We start from the raw sequence: 19265 nt of genomic DNA on the forward strand, positions 1-19265 counted from the left end.
TGCCCGCAGGACCACGACGCCGAACCGCAACCATGGCGATCCAAAAGAAGGTGCGCAAACATGGGAATGACACGTGCGACAGCAGCTAACCCCGCAACAGCACGGAAAAGGTCGTCTCGACAAATGGTACAAGCTCGCCAAAGAGAAGGGCTACCGTGCGCGTGCCGCCTTCAAGTTGATCCAACTGAACAAAAAGTACAACTTCCTCGAGAAGAGCAAGGTCTTGATTGATCTTTGCGCTGCGCCCGGATCATGGTGTCAAGTCGCTTCAGAGGTATTTCGCTGTGCTCAACACCATGCGCCTACGTACTAAAGACCCCAGGTTATGCCCGCCAACTCCCTCATTGTCGGTGTCGATCTCGCCCCAATCAAGCCTATCCCGCGATGCATCACCTTCCAGAGCGATATTACTACAGACAAGTGCCGGGCGACGCTGCGCCAACATCTCAAGCATCTCAAGTGTGACACGGTACTCCACGATGGTGCGCCCAACGTCGGAACTGCGTGGGTGCAGGATGCCTTTACCCAGGCCGAGCTTGTCTTGCAATCCATGAAATTGGCTACAGAATTCTTGGTCGAAGGAGGAACTTTCGTCACCAAGATTTTCAGATCCAAGGACTACAACTCACTTCTCTGGGTCTTCAATCAGTTGTTCGCCAAGGTCGAAGCAACCAAGCCGCCCTCCTCCCGAAACGTCTCCGCCGAAATCTTCGTCGTCTGCCGCGGCTACAAAGCCCCCAAGCACCTCGACCCCAAGTTCCTTGACGCTCGCAGTGTCTTCGCCGAACTCTCGGACCCTACGCCTAACAACGAAGCCAAGGTCTTCAAGCCCGAAGTCAAGAAGAGGAAGCGTGAGGGTTACGAGGAGGGAGACTGGACCCAGTTCAAAGAGGCACCTGTATCCGACTTCATTCAGACAACCGACCCCATCGCCATGCTGGGTGGTCTGAACAAGCTCAGTTTTGAACAAAAGCCAAACGGCGACATCGCCGTCGCAACCATCGACAAGCTGCCGGAAACAACAAAGGAGATAAGGGATTGCTGTGCCGATCTCAAGGTACTAGGTCGGGCTGACTTCAAGCGCCTTCTTCGCTGGCGACTGAGGGTACGCGAAATCTTTGGTTTTGCCACTAAGAAGACAAAGGCTCAAGAAGAAGAAAAGGCCAAAGAAGCGCAAGAAGGTGACGAGGTCGCGGAGATCGAGTCAATGGACGAAGAGATGCAAATCCAGGAAGAGCTCGAGCGACTGAAGGAGAAGGACTCCAAGGCGAGGAAGAAGCAGCGCCGAGCTGAAAATGAGCGCAAGCAAAAAGAGATCACTCGTTTGCAGATGAACATGGCCACACCTTTCGAGATTGGGTTGGAACAGGCTGGACCAACAGGCGAGGATTCCATGTTCGCCCTGAAGGCTGTAGACAAAGCCGGCGCTCTCAACAAGATCGCCAAGGGCAAGATGGCTCAAGTCGTTGAGCGCGAGCAGCCAGAAGAGATTGAAGAGGAGCCTGAGACCGACGACGAAGAGGATCGTCTGGAGCGAGAGCTCGACTCCATGTACGGCGATTACGTCGAGCAGAGATCAGCACGAGACGCCAAGTACAGAGCGAAGCGCGCGAGGAAACAGGACGACGATGGAGAGTGGAACGGATTCTCTGATGAGGACAAGGAGCAAAGTGATGACGAGGAGCTCGTACAGGACGCTGACAGCGATTGGAGCGATGACGAGGAGGAAGGGTCCAAAAGACTGATCACCGATCTCGATAACGAGGAGCAGCCTAAGACAGGTCTCACAAAGCGCGCAGCACGATTCTTTGACCAGGACATCTTCAAAGGCATCGATGGACTCGAGGATCTGGAGGAAGATGACGACAGCGGTATCGACGTCGAACATGACACCGAAATGAAGGATGAAGGCGCCACACCCGCGCCCGCGGCTGAGACAGGACTGAGCATACGGACGAGCACCAAGACCTCTCAACCAAAGCCAGCCTTGGACGACGAATCCTCAGACGAAGAGGACAAGATCGAAGAAGTCAAGCGCGACGAATCTCAATGGGAGCAAGACAACGTGCCTATGAAGAACGGCAAACCCGATATCGACATCATTACAGCTGAGGCCATGACCCTCGCTCACCAGATGGCCACAGGTCAGAAAACAAAGTACGATCTCCTTGACGAATCCTTCAATCGTTACTCCCTCCGCGACGTTGAAGGCCTACCAGATTGGTTCCTCGACGACGAAAACAAGCACTCCAAACTCCAACGTCCCACCACTGCTGCAGCAGCTACCGCCATCAAAGAGAAGCTTCGCGCTTTGAACGCCCGGCCAATCAAGAAGGTCCGCGAAGCGCAAGCTCGCAAGAAGTTCAAGGCTGCCCAACGCATGGAGAAGCTCAAGAAGAAATCCGCCTTACTAGCAGACGAAGAGGGTATGACGGAGAAGGAGAAGGCACAGAGTATTGCCCGGTTGATGTCGAGAGCTGCGAAGAAGAAGCCTAAGCAGAAGGTCAGTGTTATCGTGGCCAAGGGTGGTAACAAGGGTATCAAAAACAGGCCCAAGGGTACCAAGGGTAAATATAAGATGGTCGACGCTCGATTGAAGAAGGACGTCAGGGGCGAAAAGCGGGCTGCCAAAAGGAACAAGAAGAGGTGAAGTGGTGCGTGTTTATAAGTTTTTGAATCTGCATCATTGAACATGATGCAGACATGTTAGTTGCTGCAATGAAGAAACGTCTTCAACTGATATACTATGTCTCTGTCGAGCTTGTGCTATCGGAATAGCTTGCTGACGCTCCCCGAGTTGTTGAGCCAGTAAGCTTGTGCTTGTGTTTAATGAACGTTAATGATAGGTATACGAACGCGACATTCTACTTGTTAGCGCCAGAGCCCCCCGACACTCCGCGTCTTTTGCTGCCACGCTGACAAAAAGAACGCCGTCCCTCCCCACAACCACTCTTCGACTGACATCGACTTGCAAAAATAATGCTCCTCCGGGAAGGCTCGAACTTCCAACCTCCTGATTCGCTACTGCAAGCTGTAACAGTCAGACGCGCTAGCCAATTGCGCCACAGAGGATTTTGAAATGCGCCACACTTGCTACGCGCTTTTCGATGGAGAACTGGAAAGTTGTACTCAATATCACTTGCTACGACACATACATAGACATGGAAAAAGTGGGATACTGGCGACGTAGACATGTGTGCGTTGTGGGGGACGATGTGGGTCTGACTCGCTTACCCGATAGAACAGCAGGAACTCCAGGATGGACGATGCGATGATGATACAAATGAATTGATCAAGTTGCGCCTTCGTGATTGTGAACTGGGGTATAGTATAGTAGAAAATGCATTTACCTCTTTTTGTAACGCCAATGAGCACTTGCTCAGCTCGCTATGCAGTAAAAGGTGCCGTATGAACGTCATATCTGGCCGTCCGATCCCCACCAGGGAACGCTCATTGTGTGCTTAGGTGCTCTTCCGGGCTCGCTTTTTCATTGGCTCCTTCAAAGGTGTCTCGGCGGCCTCGACGACTCCTTTGATCCTAAACTCGTCGCTCTCGAGATCGAGGACACCCCGCAGGATACTGAAAGTGAAGAAGTCTTTCGTATAGCACGTTACTCCATCTTTCATCAGTTTGTGGGCTTCTGCGTCGTCTCGGTCGTCTGCGAGGACAATGCTGCTTCCCGTCTTCTTCACCTTCGCCGCACCAATGATTACGTTCTCTGCACCCGCGGCTTTGCCTACCATCTCGATCTCGGAGAAAGACGCGTATTTCGCCTTGAGGCTTCTTGTGAAATGGATACTGTATTCCAAGAAAGGAGCTTGTGGTTGCCCGAGGACGTCGTCAAGTTTCAGCTTCCACGCCTCCTCTTGCTTAGGAGTGGATGGCTTGAAAGCAGAAACGGCGAGGAGGCGCTTGGCTGACGCAGACTCATACAGCCACTGATCGGTAACGATGGGAATACCGCAAGCAATAGCATATAGTACCTTTGTTGTCTTCTGGAGATCACCATCTCTTACACTTCGACGTATTAGTAGAGTGATATGACCGTAGAGAAAGTGCTCACCATAGAAGATTAAACTCATCCGTTAGGTTTTCCACATATGCCCCACCTTGCTTCTTCAAGAACTTTACAACCTGGCTTGTCTTTGTAATGGTGGAGTTGCTACAAGCTACACGGGGCGTTGGGCCGTCATAGTCTTCCGTTGTTGTAGATGTAAATCGTTGCGAACTTTTCTGCGCTCGCGGCGGCATCGTTGACAAATCTTCTTTAGCAACGTCGACATTACTCAACCGGCTATCTTCGGTATCACTGTCAGCTGTCTTTGCGCGCTTACTAGGCCCAGCAAGTGCTTCATTGTCGGCCTCTGATGCCTCTTCCTGTGATGTGGGAAGTGTGCGCTTCTTGGATAATCTGGCTGGAATCTGTCCTCGTGGCGAAGATACTCTAGCACTCGAGAGCAGGTTTAACTGCGCACGGTCCTGCGATCCACTGGTCCGGGCTGTCGAGAAGGCCGCTGCTTCTTGCTCTGGCTCTGCTTCGGGGTCTTTCGAGATATTAGGCGTATACGTGGCTAGCTTGTTGACGTCGCTGGCGAAGTCTGGCGGATTGAAGTTTGCATCACGAAACGCAGGCGTATGATCTACACGATCCGTAGTTGGGGTTTCTTTAACGATAGTAATCGATCTTTGATTCGAGAGCCGAGGCGTCGCTTGAGGCTGCGGCTGCTTTAGTGACGTTGCATCAACAACGGGCTCCTTCGAATCTTCATCTTCGGTATCTTCCTCGTGTATTTCAGTGACACCGTTCACATTCGCTGCAGCTGACGAGTTGACCTGAACCTCCGAGTCTGCCCAATGACAAACGAGATCAGTTTCAGCTGTTGAAAATCCCAACACATCGCCATGGCGCAGGAAGATTGCTTCTGAGCGTCCGTCACTCGGTGGTTGTAATTGAAAATGGGCAGTAGATGAGCTTTTCGTGTGCGGTTGGAAAGGCAATATAGTTACTGTGTCTGTGATGGCTTCTACTTTGACTCCAAAGAGCCCGACAACTATAACGGTAAGAGATTGCGCCTCATACCAAAGCTCATGTAGACGACATACCGATGCGGCCAAGCTCACGAAAGAGACCCGGCAATGGCGGGTCGCGTACCACGGAAGGGTGTTTGGATGCAAGAGCTAAGACGATGTGTGCCACGCCCTCTTCTGGCAGGCGAAATTGACTCATGCCTGGCGGTGCCGCCGTGTGTGAACAGACCTAAAGTTCGGTATACGAAGTCAGTACATGTCTCACAATTAGTACGTACAGGCACACGACTAACCAGCGTCCACATCCTGGGTCGTTTGACGCGTCGTGGCGGATGTTAGATCGCGTATGTCAAAGTCAACGCGAGGTCACGTTTGTCTGGTGGAGGTCGGGGCTGCTAGTGAGCTAACGGTGACGTGCATAATAAGTGGGGCTACATGTCGATTCGTTGCGACTGCCGCCAACCTGTTCCTCCAAAGCAAGAACGGCTTTGCCTCGTCCATCCTACAGCAAGGGGTTGGATGTGAATGATGTGGTGCTATGGCTGCATACCCGCATGTTGTGCTATGCAATTTGGCCACTGTCCATGCTACGTGCAATCGGTTCCTGTACACCGGTACCCAAAGGTCTCAAAGCTTAGGCGGCCGTAGTCGAAGAACAATAGTAAGGAATTCGCGCTATCTGATCGCAACCTCATCCCACACCACAAATAATGCATCTAATAGATCTGCGCTTTACTTTGAGCGACTCTGTAACCCGTTGCAAGACAGGAGGAGAGTGACAACTGCAAGCATTGGTTAAGCTTCACCGGGCCGAAGCGAGTACCCAGATGCATTCAGGTGAAGGAACCGCGGAACAATAGTAAGGGCGTCAAGTAACTCTGAGCCTTCTTCTTCACCTTTTTTCAGCTAGCGATAGTCATAAGTCGAGATATCGAAACAATCGCACGCTGTCGCTGCGGTTGCTATTATTCCCTCGGGATCCGAAAGCCATCACTCCCAGTCACTTTGTTGATGACAATGTCTAGCAACAATCTCCATTGCAGCAGCAACCCTGTCCTCTAGCTATTATATCCCGACCCGCTACACGATAAAGCTTCGATCTTCCTCACTACTGAGCTCCTTCGCTCTTTTCTCAAACTCTACTTCATCCTACCTTTCTTCCAAGCTATTACCCCAGGCAGCTTCTATTTGGACCTGCAACCAGACGCCGCTATCCCAAGCAATCCTCAAGTTCCCGGTAGCACAAATCGTCATGGACGGGATTGCACAGAGCATCCAGGTTCCTCCTAACTTCGATCCATGGAACCAGAATTTCACTCTTGCTGTACCAGATGGCTACGGCGAATGGTTAGCCGTGCCGGTGAACATGAAGTCGCTCGATGACTATCGCATCTACGGTTTTCGTCTCGCTATCAGCTATGGGACAGGTTTTGGTGTATCACTCATGCTCTTGGTCGTTCTCCTCCTTCTGACCAAGGCTGAGAAACGCAAGTCCTTAGTCTTCTTCCTCAACGCTGCCTGTCTGCTCACCAACACCATCCGCTGCCTGCTGTTCTGCACTTGGGTCACCGGTAACTTCTACGACCCTTACACCGTCTTATCTGGAAATCGAAGTCGTTTGACCAGCGCAGACTTTGCCAGCTTCATCACCATCAACATTTTCGGTGTTATCGTTACTATCCTCGTCTTCATGTCACTCAGTCTCCAAGTCTGGATCTTTTGCGTCACCACACCGCCTCTACAACGCAGCATCATCATGGGTACAACCACTGTCATGGCCTGCATTGCGCTTGGATTCAGGCTTGTTGCCGTCTATCTGAGCACCAAATTGACTCTGAATGCTTTGGATACCGACTCCATCTTGGTCTTAATTGCGGTCTCTTACATCCTACAAGCTGTGTCCATCTGGATGTTCAGCTGCGTTTTTACGTACAAACTAGGCCACGCTATCATTCAGAGGCGTCGTCTCAATATGCCACAGTTTGGACCAATGCAGATCGTTTTCATCATGGGCTGCCAGACCATGTTCGTACCAGGTAAATTTGCCCATGTGAGCTTGAGTCTTGAAGCATATCTGACACACTAGTAGCCATCTTTGCGTCTCTTCAGTTCGCAAACATTCTCCCTGAGATCGTCTCCCATGTTCTCACGATGATATGCATCTTCCTTCCATTCTCCGCCATCTGGGCTGGCGTCGTCAACGACCAGAATCTTGCCACGAGAGGACCCGATGCTCACCAACGGCTGATCAGGAGCGACTTTCACGACAAATCTGCACCCTCAACCCTCAGTGAAAGCTCCACTGTTTGCCAAAAGAGCCGTCAGATGAGTTCATGGTCGGACATGAAGAGTAAGGATCACGAGAGTCTTGTCACCACCCCAACCTCGCATATTCACAACAAAAGCATCGACGAAAACTGCATCCGAGTCGACCGTAAATTCGGCTTCTCGCGTGAAGACGCCACCGACCAAGTCTAGCCGCCAGTGGCTGCACCCTTGGCCTACACTCGCCCATCTCCAGTACCTCGAAGAGCGTACTTTCATGACGCAGTTAGCATGCGCATGGGAAACAAGGAATGAGTGCGGTGAGCGAATAGACACGGCGAACACTAGGAGGCGGATGATCATCATGCGACACGTATCAGTGACGCACCCAGGAGGCGTGCGCTTTTCAACATTTGTAATTTCAGGGATATGGTTCGAGATGGTTCAGAGTCCACATTCATTGAATTTTTCATTACCCATGTATACTCATAGTCGTATCTTCCCCACCTAAGTTATTTCATTAGCAAATACTAGACTCTGCTACAACCACTTCGCTGAATATTGCCTGTAAATGTTATGACCTCAATTCTGCACTCAGTTTTATCTGGCAGATCAGTCACTAGTGGTACAACAGATATGCAATATATGCAACGCCATCCCGACGCGCGGGATGGCAAGGAACTTGATTTCGGTCTCCGAGGCAGAACATGCCCGCATTTGCCTCCCCGCACCACGTCTTCTCCTCGCAATTAGGATGACATGCCATGTATTCTCTTGCTGTAGCATCATTGATCCTGAATGCCGTGGACATGTAAAGCCGACGATGACATGTAAACTCATATTGTCTTCGCCAATTGGGGAAACTCTTTGGAGCACCTTTCATACGAAAGAAACTAAACCTCCTTTAGCGAACTCTTTTACAGCACACAATATACAAGCCTGGATGCCTAGTAATGCTGTAAGCTTGAAGAAGGTTATGCATATATATCGCATATGTTTGGCGTGCTGAAGTACCTAGGTAGGCTAAAGGATGAGGTTTGCAAGGGAGATTCAGCTTCTCCCTTGAATATGGTGGGGACATGAAGATACGAACGTCTTCGTATGCGATCCTTGACTGGGTCTAGTGCAAAGCTTAGCCTGCTGACACGAATAGATCGGCATCATTGGTTCAGTTTTGGGCACCCCGCTTGTTGATCCTACACCAATGACTACACACGCCGACACGTCGCGACGCGTCTGCTATGCGACTCATCAATGTTAGAACACTCGAACTCCAGTGGTTCAACGACGATGCTATTCCCAAGTACGCCATCCTTTCCCATACCTGGGGCTCAGATGAGGTCAACTACCAAGAATTCGTTTGGATTAGTAAAGCTCGAGCAATCTCCGCTTCTCCTAACCTAGCATCTACTCAAGATGCGCATAACACACTCATGCTAGCTCTGGAGTTGATGATTCGAGGCAGCTCAGGACCTGGAGGCTTATCAGAAGAGGATCTCCTGAAGCGCGTCGGCTACAGCAAGATATTGAACGCAGCTGAGCAAGCACAGGGCTTGGGCTGTAACTATCTCTGGGTGGATACGTGCGTTGGTTTCCTTACATCAACAGCATGTGAAACAGAGACTGACTCTATACGTTGACATTAGGTGCTGCATTGACAAGACATCAAGTGCAGAGCTCCAAGAAGCCATCAACTCCATGTATCGATGGTACAGAGACGCCGAAATTTGCATCATCTATCTGGGTGACATCCCCAAACCACGCTCAGGTAATTACACAACTGCCTCTGAAATCGCAAGAGCATCTCTCAAAGGTTGCCGATGGGCACGTCGTGGTTGGACTTTACAGGAGCTGATCGCACCAATTGTATGTCGCTTCTACTTCCAGGATTGGACCTTGATGGGCGAAAAAGTTGAATTTTTGGAAGAGTTATCCGACGCCACAGGTATTCCAGTTCGTGTGCTTGATGACAGAAATTTACTTAGCGAAGTCTCAATCGCGGAGAGAATGTCATGGGCGGCACATCGGCAAAGCACACGTATAGAGGATGTAGCATATGTAAGTGTTTCTATGCAAAGTGCAAGTTAGACACGCACTGATTTTGTGTACGAATATCTAGTGTTTGTTGGGCATCTTCGACATTCATATGCCATTGCTTTATGGAGAGGGTAGTAAGGCTTTCATTCGCTTACAAGAAGAGATACTAAGGACTACTGACGACTACTCTTTATTTGCCTGGTGCGCCACGACATCCGAGCATTCAACCTACCGAGGATTACTTGCGCGTCATCCTGAGGAATTCCAGCACTGCCGTTCTATAGAGCACGAGAATGCCGTCTCTACATTCCCCATTGGGTTCACGCCAATCGGGTTACGTGTGCAGTTCGAATTTTTACCTGATCAAGACAAGAGCCGTGTGCTAGCCATGATTCGCTCAAGCAATCAGCTGAACCAGCGCCTAGCTATCACACTAAAGTGCTTAGATGGAGGGATGCAATACGCACGCGTCGATGCTGGTGCCCTGGTTCCCATCGACGACTGGCCTACTGGAAAACTTCATACTATCTACGTGCGACAGAAACCTTCTATACCACCTGACTTCACGACCACTGAGTTCAAGAGCTTCCATATTCGTCGTCGAGTTTCCAACCAGGCCACACCTAATGTTCGTATAATCAGCGTTACACCTCGAAATGCCTGGGATGAAACCGCCCACGAGCTACGTATACCAGATCATGTCACAGAATTCTGGGGCGCTGTAATGCTGCGCGTCCAGTCAGCAGCATATGCGCACTCCTTGAGCTTTCCAGTAGCATTTGGGTTCAATCGATCGACGTGTCACTACTGGTGTAAAGCGATTCCCAACTTTACCCCACCACAGGATGGTCAGACCAGTGGTACCTGGCCCCAAGCCGTGAAGAGAAGAATACCAGACGAGGTGTACGACCCGCTGAAGGGGACTGACGTAAGGAATGATATGTTCTTAGTCGGAGATAGCATGCTAGGTATCAACGTCAGCATCGTGGCGGGATTGTGTGGGGACAGCATCGCATTGCAGGTACTCATCGATGGACTAGTTAGATGGACATGAAACAGTAGTTTCTTGATGCTGCTCATGTGTCAAAGGGTTTCAATATGTCAGGCTGTGATTGAAAGACAACGACATTCTGCAAATCTGCTGTTCTCACCGACCCGCTAAACCAATCTGAGAAAGGACGAGTCGCCTTACTCTCACACCACCACGCACGATGTCCGAGAACACACCACTTTTTTTAATCTTTGAATATGCAATCTAATAAGTACATTAGAACGATGGAATCGCACTGGATAGCAAGATACTAGTGGCTGTCACAATGCCCAGCGTTACCACCATCACTTTCTTCTCACTCTTAACCCTTGCCATATCCATTCAGTTCTTTATCTCTTCGCCGATGACTAGTTCCGCTAACATATCGTGGGCTGAGGGTCCATGTAAGCTAATCGCAACGCCGCAGTTTGTGACGAACAAGGTATTTCGCGCGTAGCATTCTCACTGGAACATGCTAATTTAATACTCAGGACAACATCTTTACAACCGGAGCTACGCACATGGCACACATACACAACGCCATACTGCGAGGGTACAACACTATATATCTGCAAGCTCCTCATGTTCGAGGAGTAGACAAAACAGCGTTCGTCGGGTACGCACAAACATGGTATCGCTTCGTCAAGAGCCACCACGACGATGAGGAAGCGGAGTTATTCCCCAAGGTAGAAGACACGTTAAGATCCAAGGATATTTGGAAAGAGACACATGAAGAACACGGTAATAATCCCTTCTTCCGCTTTCAGTTGCTATGGAGTCAACATCTAATATAAGACCGACATAGAATCTTTTCTTAGCGGCCTAGCAAGCTACAACACCTACCTGACTTCCCTCTCTTCCCCGCAATTTTTCAACGGAAAAGAGCTTGTAAGCATTATGGACTCGTTTCAAACCGCCTTCATGCACCACTTCCACCACGAGATCAGCACAATAGCTGCTTTCGCAGACCACCCCTCCGCTCCAGCGCCAAACACCCCAGAAGCAGAACTCGCCGCGACTGTTTTCAAAGCATGGGGTAAGAAGACTGTTACTAAAGCAGGAACTTTTGATGTCGTACCATTCTTCCTAATGAACCTGGATGCTACATTTGAGGACGGCAGATGGGCAAACTGGCCTCCGATGCCAGCGCCGGTGAGGTGGGGGCTGGTCAATGTAGCCGGTAGTGTCCACTGGACGTGGTGGAAATTCTCTAGTTGTGATGGTGGAGGAAGGCCAAAGGAGTTGTATGCGTTAGAGCGGGAAGATGAGGAGTGAATTTATTGGCTTTCATGGCTCTGCAAGGATACGAATACGTTCAATGATGCAATCGAAAGATCGATAGTAAGCCCTCAAAGTGTTTGCTAGAGTTTTGAATCCCACGTTGTTCAGCTAGAGTGCCATGAACTCTGGCAAGCTGCGTAGAGAGTTGTGGTATTCGAGTTCAGTATTGCCTAATATTTATTCTTGAGAACAAGGCTGTGTTATGCTCTTCCAACCTTGAAGCTCAAAATCTTCCCATTGTTAGCCAGATATTCATTTTCACTTTCAACGCGTACTCACATCATTCTTTCCTACAGCAACAACATCGTCTTCTGCCACTCTTCTTCCGCCCTCGGTTTCCACGTATGCCATGGGTGCATCACCCATGACCTTCCTGTACACGTCGCCCACCGTGCTTCCCTTCTTAACAAGTACACAATCCCTGAACACAGCCGTTGAGCTCGCACTTCCGCTAGTATACGTATGTATATTCCGAACTGGGAAGACTGGAACTAGACCAAGGAGTTCCGCTGCTCGAGACAGGACTTGCACGACGCCTGTACTACCGAATCGGTAAAGAACCATATCTTTGAGATTCTCAATACGTGTCGTGAGCTTTTCGTCCAGCTCTTTCAGTCCGCCTCCATCAGGGTCGCCCTGCTCGATCAAGTCTTCTCTTGTGTCGACGAACTCACTGCCTTCTGTGTATTTGATAAAGCCTTGTTTTGCCAGCTTCCTTAGGAAAACTTCGGATATGGCACTGCAAAGCACTATACTCTTCGGGTCTGCGGTTTTTGCAATCTTGGCTATGTTCTTGTCGGCATCGGGATGATCAATCTTGTTGAGGGCGATAACGGTAGGAAATTTCTCGTCGGTGAAGGCGTTTACCACTCGTTCGATGGTCTCGTCAGACCAGTCTTGTAGTGGTTCCTTGAGGGCAAGACGATCGAGGCAGCGTGCGACGACGCTGGACGTTGACCCGTATCCCGAGAATTGGTTCTGTAGTGTCTCGACCGCCGTAGCCTTGATCGCGACATGCCTCCTCTTGATGCTGCCCCACTTCTCCATGAGGTTGCCTTGTATCCATCTCACAATCTCACTCCTCAGCCAAACAATATCCTGACTGGGATCGTAGCCTCTTGTCGCCTTGCCCTCTGCGTCGGTTGTCCCGCTTACGTCAACTACGTGTACCAGCGCATCTGCGTGTCGCAAGTCGTCCAAGAACCTGTTCCCGAGACCTTTTCCCATATGTGCGCCTGGAACAAGACCGGCGACGTCAAGAAGTTCTATAGGGACGGATCGCCGTCCTTGGACGCAGCCACCGTAGTTGGGCTTGCAGCGGTCGGCAAGGTTGAGGCGCGCGCAGGGGCATTCGATTTGGAGATAGCCAATGGCGCGCTGGGGATCGATAGTCGTGAATCTGGAGACGTCGGGTCAGGAGCTGACGGTACGATGATTGCGATAGGAGCGGTAGAATAGTAAAGCGGTATGCGCTACGCCGTCGCATGCAGCCGGTTGGAGAGGGACGACTTACGGAAAGTTACCTACTTATCATCAGCCTATACAGCTTCCAACATGTTCATACGTGTACGGACCGACTTTGGAGGTAGCATCTGTCAAACTGCCATGGAACACATCTCAGAAAGATTCACCAAGGAGGAGGGATGGCGGGGCACTGCGCACCTGTTTAGAGTTGTCGACTTGCCGGACGACGGCTTGCCCACGAGGCCGATCAGCGGGTCGCGAGGCATTTTCAATCAAAGCAAGGAAAGAAGGACTGGGTATCAAACAAGTATTGTCGCGTGGTGAGGGCTGTGGTGTACAAGTCGCAGCCAACAGTCAAATTCGCGACAATGCTTATCGATAACGCACTGACATCACCAGGAGCTAGCAACTCAGTGCAAACACCGAGTACATGCGTTCCACCAAGGACACGCGACTCATAAATCTCAAGTCGCGGAACCCCACTCATCGCATTACAAATTCTAGAACAACATGTCTATCTTGTTACAACGCCCTAGAATGCTGTTCATATCAAGATTTCACTGTCCTCCCCACTATCCAACAAACCCACCAATACACCTGATGGAAATAATGCTCCAACTAGAGACTTTTTTCGGGGTATAAACGTCGCTGAATGGGAAAACATAACATCCGCAACCATATCTGCACAAAAGTCCCTAACAACCTAACCCCAAGCTGCCAGCAGGCTAGCACCCCATTATTATATAGTAAGAAACCTCATGAGATGCCCAAGTAATCGTTAATCTATATTGAGAATATCTCCCGGCTTCGTAAATTTATGTGTGCGTTTTCTACAACATTGTTAACTGCTTTTCGGCCTCAAGCTAGGCATCAAGTTTGCGACTTACGAGACTGGCAATGGCCGCAGCCGAAGCGAGGTCTGGCTTGCCTGACACACTTCGCTGCGCTGCGCGTGGCAGGCCACTTCCACTTGTGGCATTGAGTGGGGCTCCATTTGCGGCACGCTTAGTACCCGCTGCTCCAGGTGCAAGTCCTTGCACTGTTGAATGACGCCTCGTGGGAGCAGAAGTCTTTACAGGGGAGGTGCCGCTCGACACCTGGCGTTGACCGCTGGCTGCGGTCCCACGACTGAAACTAGATACTGGAGGCTCTGGAAGAGGTCGGACGCGTGGCTGCGCCGATTGTGGAGGCGGCATTCGCTTTGCAGGTGAAGAAACGCCAGAGGGGCCGTTGAAAGGTCGTCGTTGTTGTTGACTGGTTTTGCGAACGCCAGTGATGAACTCATGCTGCATGGCTTCATCGGGCTTCATTCGGCGTTCAGGATCCCATCGTAGACAGCGCGTGATGAAGTCGAGGAAAGCCTCGTCATCACACTTCAAAGCTTGCTGTAGTGTCTTTGAGCTGGGCCTTCGCCTGCGACCTTTTGACGAGACGGTAACTCTGGGCTTACCAAGCGAATCAAAGAACAATTTCTTCCTGCTACTCTTCTCGATAAGATGCTTCTCCGGGGGTCCAAATATCTCCATGATGCAAGCAAGCTGCTCTTGTTCATTCTCTCCAGGAAAGATAGGGTAGCCAGTTAGTAGTTCGGCAAGAATACAACCCAGACTCCACATGTCAATCGGCAATCCGTAGCTCATACCAAGGATGACCTCAGGCGAACGGTAGAATCGCGACTGGATATACGTGTAAACCTTCTCGGTCTCGAAGCAACTTGATCCAAAATCGATGACCTTGATTTCCGAGTGCAACGGGTGCGCAAGCAGAATATTCTCCGGCTTCAGATCGCAGTGAATGACCTTCTGGGTCTTCAGAAGAGTCAATGAAGCCAACATCTGTTTGCAGAACCGGCGGATCAGACGGAGAGAGAAGCCCTTGAATTCGTGTGCCTTGATGAACTCGTACAGGTTCATACCGAGAAGCTCAGTGGAGATGCAAAGATGGCCGCGGAAGTAGAAGCTCTGGGTGAAATTGATCATACTGTGCTTGTTGTCGGGATCCTGATGTTTGTCAGCAAGTTGTCCCTGCTAAATGGTTCAAGTTTACTTACCCATTCACGCAACTTCTGGAGAATGTTGACTTCGACCAGAGCTTGCTGATGGAACCTCTTCTTGTTACGAATGATCTTGATCGCTTCGAGTCCTCCCGTCTTATGGTCTACGCAGCGCACGACCTGCCCGAAACTACCCTTTCCGAGCACATCAACGACTTCGTATCTGTAGGCAAGGTGGTCACCCAGGACAATGTTGTAATCACCACGTTCGTCGTCGTAGCCAAAGTTCGCTGTCTGCGCATTGAGGTCGCCGACGTGCTTCTTGGCATTCTTCGTTCCACAGAAGTACACCTCTTTGTAGTCGATGATCTCTCCCCTCTCGAATATGTTCAAGTTGGCCATACGTACAGCATCACTTGGAGTGACACGCTCCTTGGCCGTGGCGCGCTTGCGAAGCTCATCAACATCCCTCGCCGCATGCTCAAAATCTTTCCGCTTCGAAGCAAGCTTCTTCATTTCCTCATCGGCTAATAGATCATCCCGATCTAAATTGGGGTCGAGATTGCGAGCTTTGAGCATGTTTGACGAGCTCTTCGTACCCAGCATCCGCTGCATCGGTGTCAAAATGGACGTGGACTTTTGTGTCACTTGGCTGGTAGCCTGGTCTGTGTGCCCCGACACAGCACGTATTCCACCGCCTCCCACGGGTTTACGAGCACCTGACTTTTCAGCCTCAGTGTCACTTGCGACAGCTGCTGTAGAAGTCTTGCGACGTCCAAAGTCGAGGGATGGTCGGGTTCCACTTTTAGCGGGAGGAGGAGTTGTACCAGTAGCGCCGCTCCAAGTAGCAGACGCAGGTAACCGAGGTGGCGGCATCTCGCTGTGCTTAGGTGGTTGAGGCTGCTGTCTTTGTTCGTCCGTCTGAGTGCCCGGTTTTCGGACCTGTGGATTCTGCGACTGATGTGTCGCAGCTTTTGACGAAGCTCTTCTCCAACCGCTAAGGCTAAGCTTTCGGCGCAAGGATGAACCAGAAGAAGGCGTTTCTGGCTCTGTCGACTCAGAAGTCTGGATCGAATCCGATGTGTTTTTCTTCTGTAATGGCCGCGGTCCAGCAACCATGCTCTGCATCTCTACATCCTTGGCGGATGACTTGTATTCGCCGCTGGGTCGTGGCTGCAAGCGAGCGAACTCTCCACTTCCCTTTGGTAATGAATTCGACGAGAAAGGTGTGGTGGCTTGGCGTGTCGGATTCAGGGTCGGAATGGGTATCGTACCGATATTCGGGTGTGTATCAAGCGATGAGTCTGCTGCACGCAAGTTGAATGCTGAACTGCTGCTACGTAAGTGCTTGTGGTATTCATCATGGTGGTTGTTCCTTGAGAAGAAGTTCGCCTTGGACGCTGTCATGGGCGTACTAGGCGTTTTGTTGGCAGTACGTTTAGGTGGCGGTGTGACATTACGCTCATCTACTTCGTCGGAAGGCGCAGGGAAAGATGATATCCGGTTGTTGAATGGTGTACCAAGTGGTAGCAGGTTCAGCGGTGGTAGTCTGATTGGCTGCAGGTTCTTTTTACTGGACTGCTGTACCGTGGTGGGCGTCCTCTCAGTTTCCGAACCAGCTCCGACGGTTAACCCTCTTCGATGTCTGATGGACCCTGTACTCCTGTTCAAAACGCCGCCGTCCTGGGTCTCAATGGGCCGAGGTTCAACTCGTGTATCAGGTGTCGAGACAGCCTCTTGAGATGCTGGAGGCGCGTTCATCTTCGAGTTTGGTGTATTGAATGCAAAACTGCTGCGCTCAGGGTCCTTGGGAGACTCAAATGCTTTTGGTATAGCCGGTACTGGAGGAACTTCTTCGTGTTCTCCACCAGCTGAGCTTTGCACGTTTCGTGGCTTTGGCGCAGGCAAACGCGAGCTTGTCGGAGCAGGATTTGTACGCAACGGTATGGACGAAGGACCGACTTTTAGCGAGTTCAAGCTCGAGTTTGAGGAAAGCGAGATGCCAGAGGCATAAGACTTGCGCTTCTGCTCGGGTGTCGCACGTGCCGAAGAAGGCGTCATGCTCCCTCCCACGGCCAAGGCTGGAGACTGGCTAAAGGCACGCTCGTCGAATGTCTGGTCGCCTTGAGGTGTAGGAGGGCCCACCGGGCCGTTTGGCGGATGGTTAGGGTTCATGGACAGCCTCCTCAGCCTCCGAGCGTCTGTGGGGCTAATAGTTCGCGCTCCGAGCCCAGATATGTGCGGTGCGGTTGACTGTCGCTTGCTCGACGAGGACGAAGGTGTGTATGATCGTTGCGCAGCGGGAGATCTGCCAGGTGAGCGGGAATGGTCCAAGGGCATGGAACTCGGATCGGGGCTGATGGAGACAGTCAAGTGGCCCGGTTGCTGTCTCGAGGGCGGCTGTAGGGACTTTGCTTTCGCATTGCGTGCGGCAGTTGGAAGCTTGGGTACTCCGGTGGTTGTAGTGTTCAGGTTCGTAGAGAGTGGCTCCCGCCTGTTTCCCTTGTTCAGTGAAGGGGCGCGGCCGAGCGTAGGCATCGTGTTGTCATTCGCGAGTCTGTCCATTTCAAAGCTATTCGTTGGCAGCATTCCAGGGCCAACGCTCTTTCTTGGGGCTCGTGCGGCCGGGTTCGAGGGTGCCTGGGCAGGGAAGTGGCTTTGGCGGCGTGATCGGATGGCCATGTTGGTGGGCGGCGGAGGCATGGTAGACGGGTCAGAGCCGGATGCGGTGGAAGCACCACTCGGCTTCCTCGCAGTGGACTGGCTGAAGCGGCGAACGAAAGAGCTGCTACGCGCAGGGCGGGTATCGGTGGGGGCTCCCGTAAACGGCTGCATGTCGTTGCTATTGCTGCTGTTATTGTTATTGTTAGGGGCGATGCCGTCGGCAGGCACGTTGGTCTTGAACGTGCCCGGGGCAGGAAAGTCGCTTAGCGCGGGCTCATAGGAGAGGCTGTTGGCAAAGTCATCGAAGTTGACAGCGGGCAGGAAGTCATATGAGCCAGTATTCTCGTTGGACTCTCCCTTTGCCGGGCTGCTGATCTGCGGTTGCTTGGTGAAGCTGAAGCGTGGGTTCGAAGGGACGGCGCGCGTGGCCGTCGTCTCGTTGGCGGGCGTGGGGAGGAAGGAGCGTGTCTCAAGAGAGGCAACGCTGGCGCCGCTTGCCATTCTGCTGCTTCACACGTCAGCTGATCTGTCGTGCAGTTACCTAGGTAGGCCCGGGGGGCTGCGGCGTCGTACCTCTGCTTGTTGAAGTCCTGGGGCCGCTCGCGGGGGCCCAAGGGCACCTTGGCCCTGCCTCGTCCTGCGGCGTTGTTGTTGATGGTCGGTAGCGGTCGTGCTGCGCTTATAGCATTGGATGCGCTTGTCTTGCGCAGGCGGCTGCCCTGGTCGCCCGTCTTCTGGAACTTGCGTACGCGGTCTTCTGATGAGGCAGGGTTAGCTCCGGTCGATACGACGTCGCATTACGCGACTGCCCCCATATGCTTTTTCGTACCTGAGGAGCCACTAGAATCCTCGGACATGTTGGACCCTGACCGTTCGGGCACGTTGGTCGATTCCATGGTCCGAGTTGTCGTTCGCGGCTGCGTCGACATGGTCCGCAGATGTCAGCTCCACAGCTGGTCGTCACGACACAGGCAATTGGAGCTCTGCTGTCACGAGATGCTTCAAAGAAAAAAAAAGTCTTCCTCTCTCAAAGAACGCCGAGAGGGTCTCCAAGCGTCGAGCTTGGGCACCGAGGGAGACCTATGCCGACATGTCGAATGGACCCGGCTACAGCGGTGAAAGCGATCGGCGGTCGGTAATGAGTCGAGCGAACGGCTATCGGAATTATTCAGGGTTGGGCAATGTTGCAGCGCAAAAAGCACGGCGCGGTGTTGCTGCAAAGGGGCGAGGTGGTCGCTGCTGCGGTAGTCGACGTTCGTCAAAGTTACAATGAGGGTCGGCAGCCCGCAAAAGCCACAACTAGGCACTAAGGTTGTCTAGTTGACAGGCCCCCTGTCCATATCTGCCCGTTGCGGCGAATAGGATATTATCAAAACAACTCTCCTCTCCCAGGAAACGGACGCATCGTCCAACGGCCTTACTGTCTCGCTGTCAAATCAGTCAAGCTGCCACGCTCCGGTGCGGAGTAGCTGTCTCAAGCAGTGCGACCATCACCTGCCAACG

General features: G+C 51.7%; 5 protein-coding genes across 5 annotated transcripts; 3 read left to right on the forward strand and 2 right to left on the reverse strand.

The window, feature by feature from the left end:
- Nucleotides 1-32: 32 nt before the first annotated feature.
- Nucleotides 33-2650, forward strand: GT037_002370 (uncharacterized protein; the record flags this gene model as incomplete). The annotated part of the gene is made up of 3 exons (XM_038927417.1): nucleotides 33-50; nucleotides 101-274; nucleotides 323-2650. 3 exons carry the CDS (start codon nucleotides 33-35, stop codon nucleotides 2648-2650), a joined length of 2520 nt encoding a protein of 839 aa, XP_038790709.1.
- Nucleotides 2651-3461: 811 nt separating this feature from the next.
- Nucleotides 3462-5333, reverse strand: GT037_002371 (uncharacterized protein; the record flags this gene model as incomplete). The annotated part of the gene is made up of 4 exons (XM_038927418.1): nucleotides 3462-4017; nucleotides 4064-5051; nucleotides 5104-5257; nucleotides 5307-5333. 4 exons carry the CDS (start codon nucleotides 5331-5333, stop codon nucleotides 3462-3464), a joined length of 1725 nt encoding a protein of 574 aa, XP_038790710.1.
- Nucleotides 5334-6280: 947 nt separating this feature from the next.
- On the forward strand, nucleotides 6281-7506 carry GT037_002372 (pheromone receptor; the record flags this gene model as incomplete). The annotated part of the gene is made up of 2 exons (XM_038927419.1): nucleotides 6281-7064; nucleotides 7118-7506. The coding sequence occupies 2 exons, from the start codon at nucleotides 6281-6283 to the stop codon at nucleotides 7504-7506; spliced, it is 1173 nt and encodes a 390-aa protein (XP_038790711.1).
- Nucleotides 7507-8534: 1028 nt separating this feature from the next.
- On the forward strand, nucleotides 8535-11635 carry GT037_002373 (uncharacterized protein; the record flags this gene model as incomplete). The annotated part of the gene is made up of 6 exons (XM_038927420.1): nucleotides 8535-8875; nucleotides 8940-9351; nucleotides 9413-10258; nucleotides 10602-10802; nucleotides 10852-11101; nucleotides 11166-11635. The coding sequence occupies 6 exons, from the start codon at nucleotides 8535-8537 to the stop codon at nucleotides 11633-11635; spliced, it is 2520 nt and encodes an 839-aa protein (XP_038790712.1).
- A 206-nt stretch (nucleotides 11636-11841) lies between these two features.
- GT037_002374 (dual specificity tyrosine-phosphorylation regulated kinase) lies at nucleotides 11842-18619 on the reverse strand (the record flags this gene model as incomplete). Its single annotated transcript, XM_038927421.1, has 6 exons — nucleotides 11842-11871; nucleotides 11921-13018; nucleotides 13993-15105; nucleotides 15156-18267; nucleotides 18336-18519; nucleotides 18592-18619. The coding sequence occupies 6 exons, from the start codon at nucleotides 18617-18619 to the stop codon at nucleotides 11842-11844; spliced, it is 5565 nt and encodes a 1854-aa protein (XP_038790713.1).
- Between the last annotated feature and the right edge of the window lie 646 nt (nucleotides 18620-19265).

The sequence above is a fragment of the Alternaria burnsii genome (genome assembly GCF_013036055.1).
Source record: "Alternaria burnsii strain CBS107.38 chromosome Unknown 750, whole genome shotgun sequence".
Lineage (NCBI taxonomy): Eukaryota > Fungi > Ascomycota > Dothideomycetes > Pleosporales > Pleosporaceae > Alternaria > Alternaria burnsii.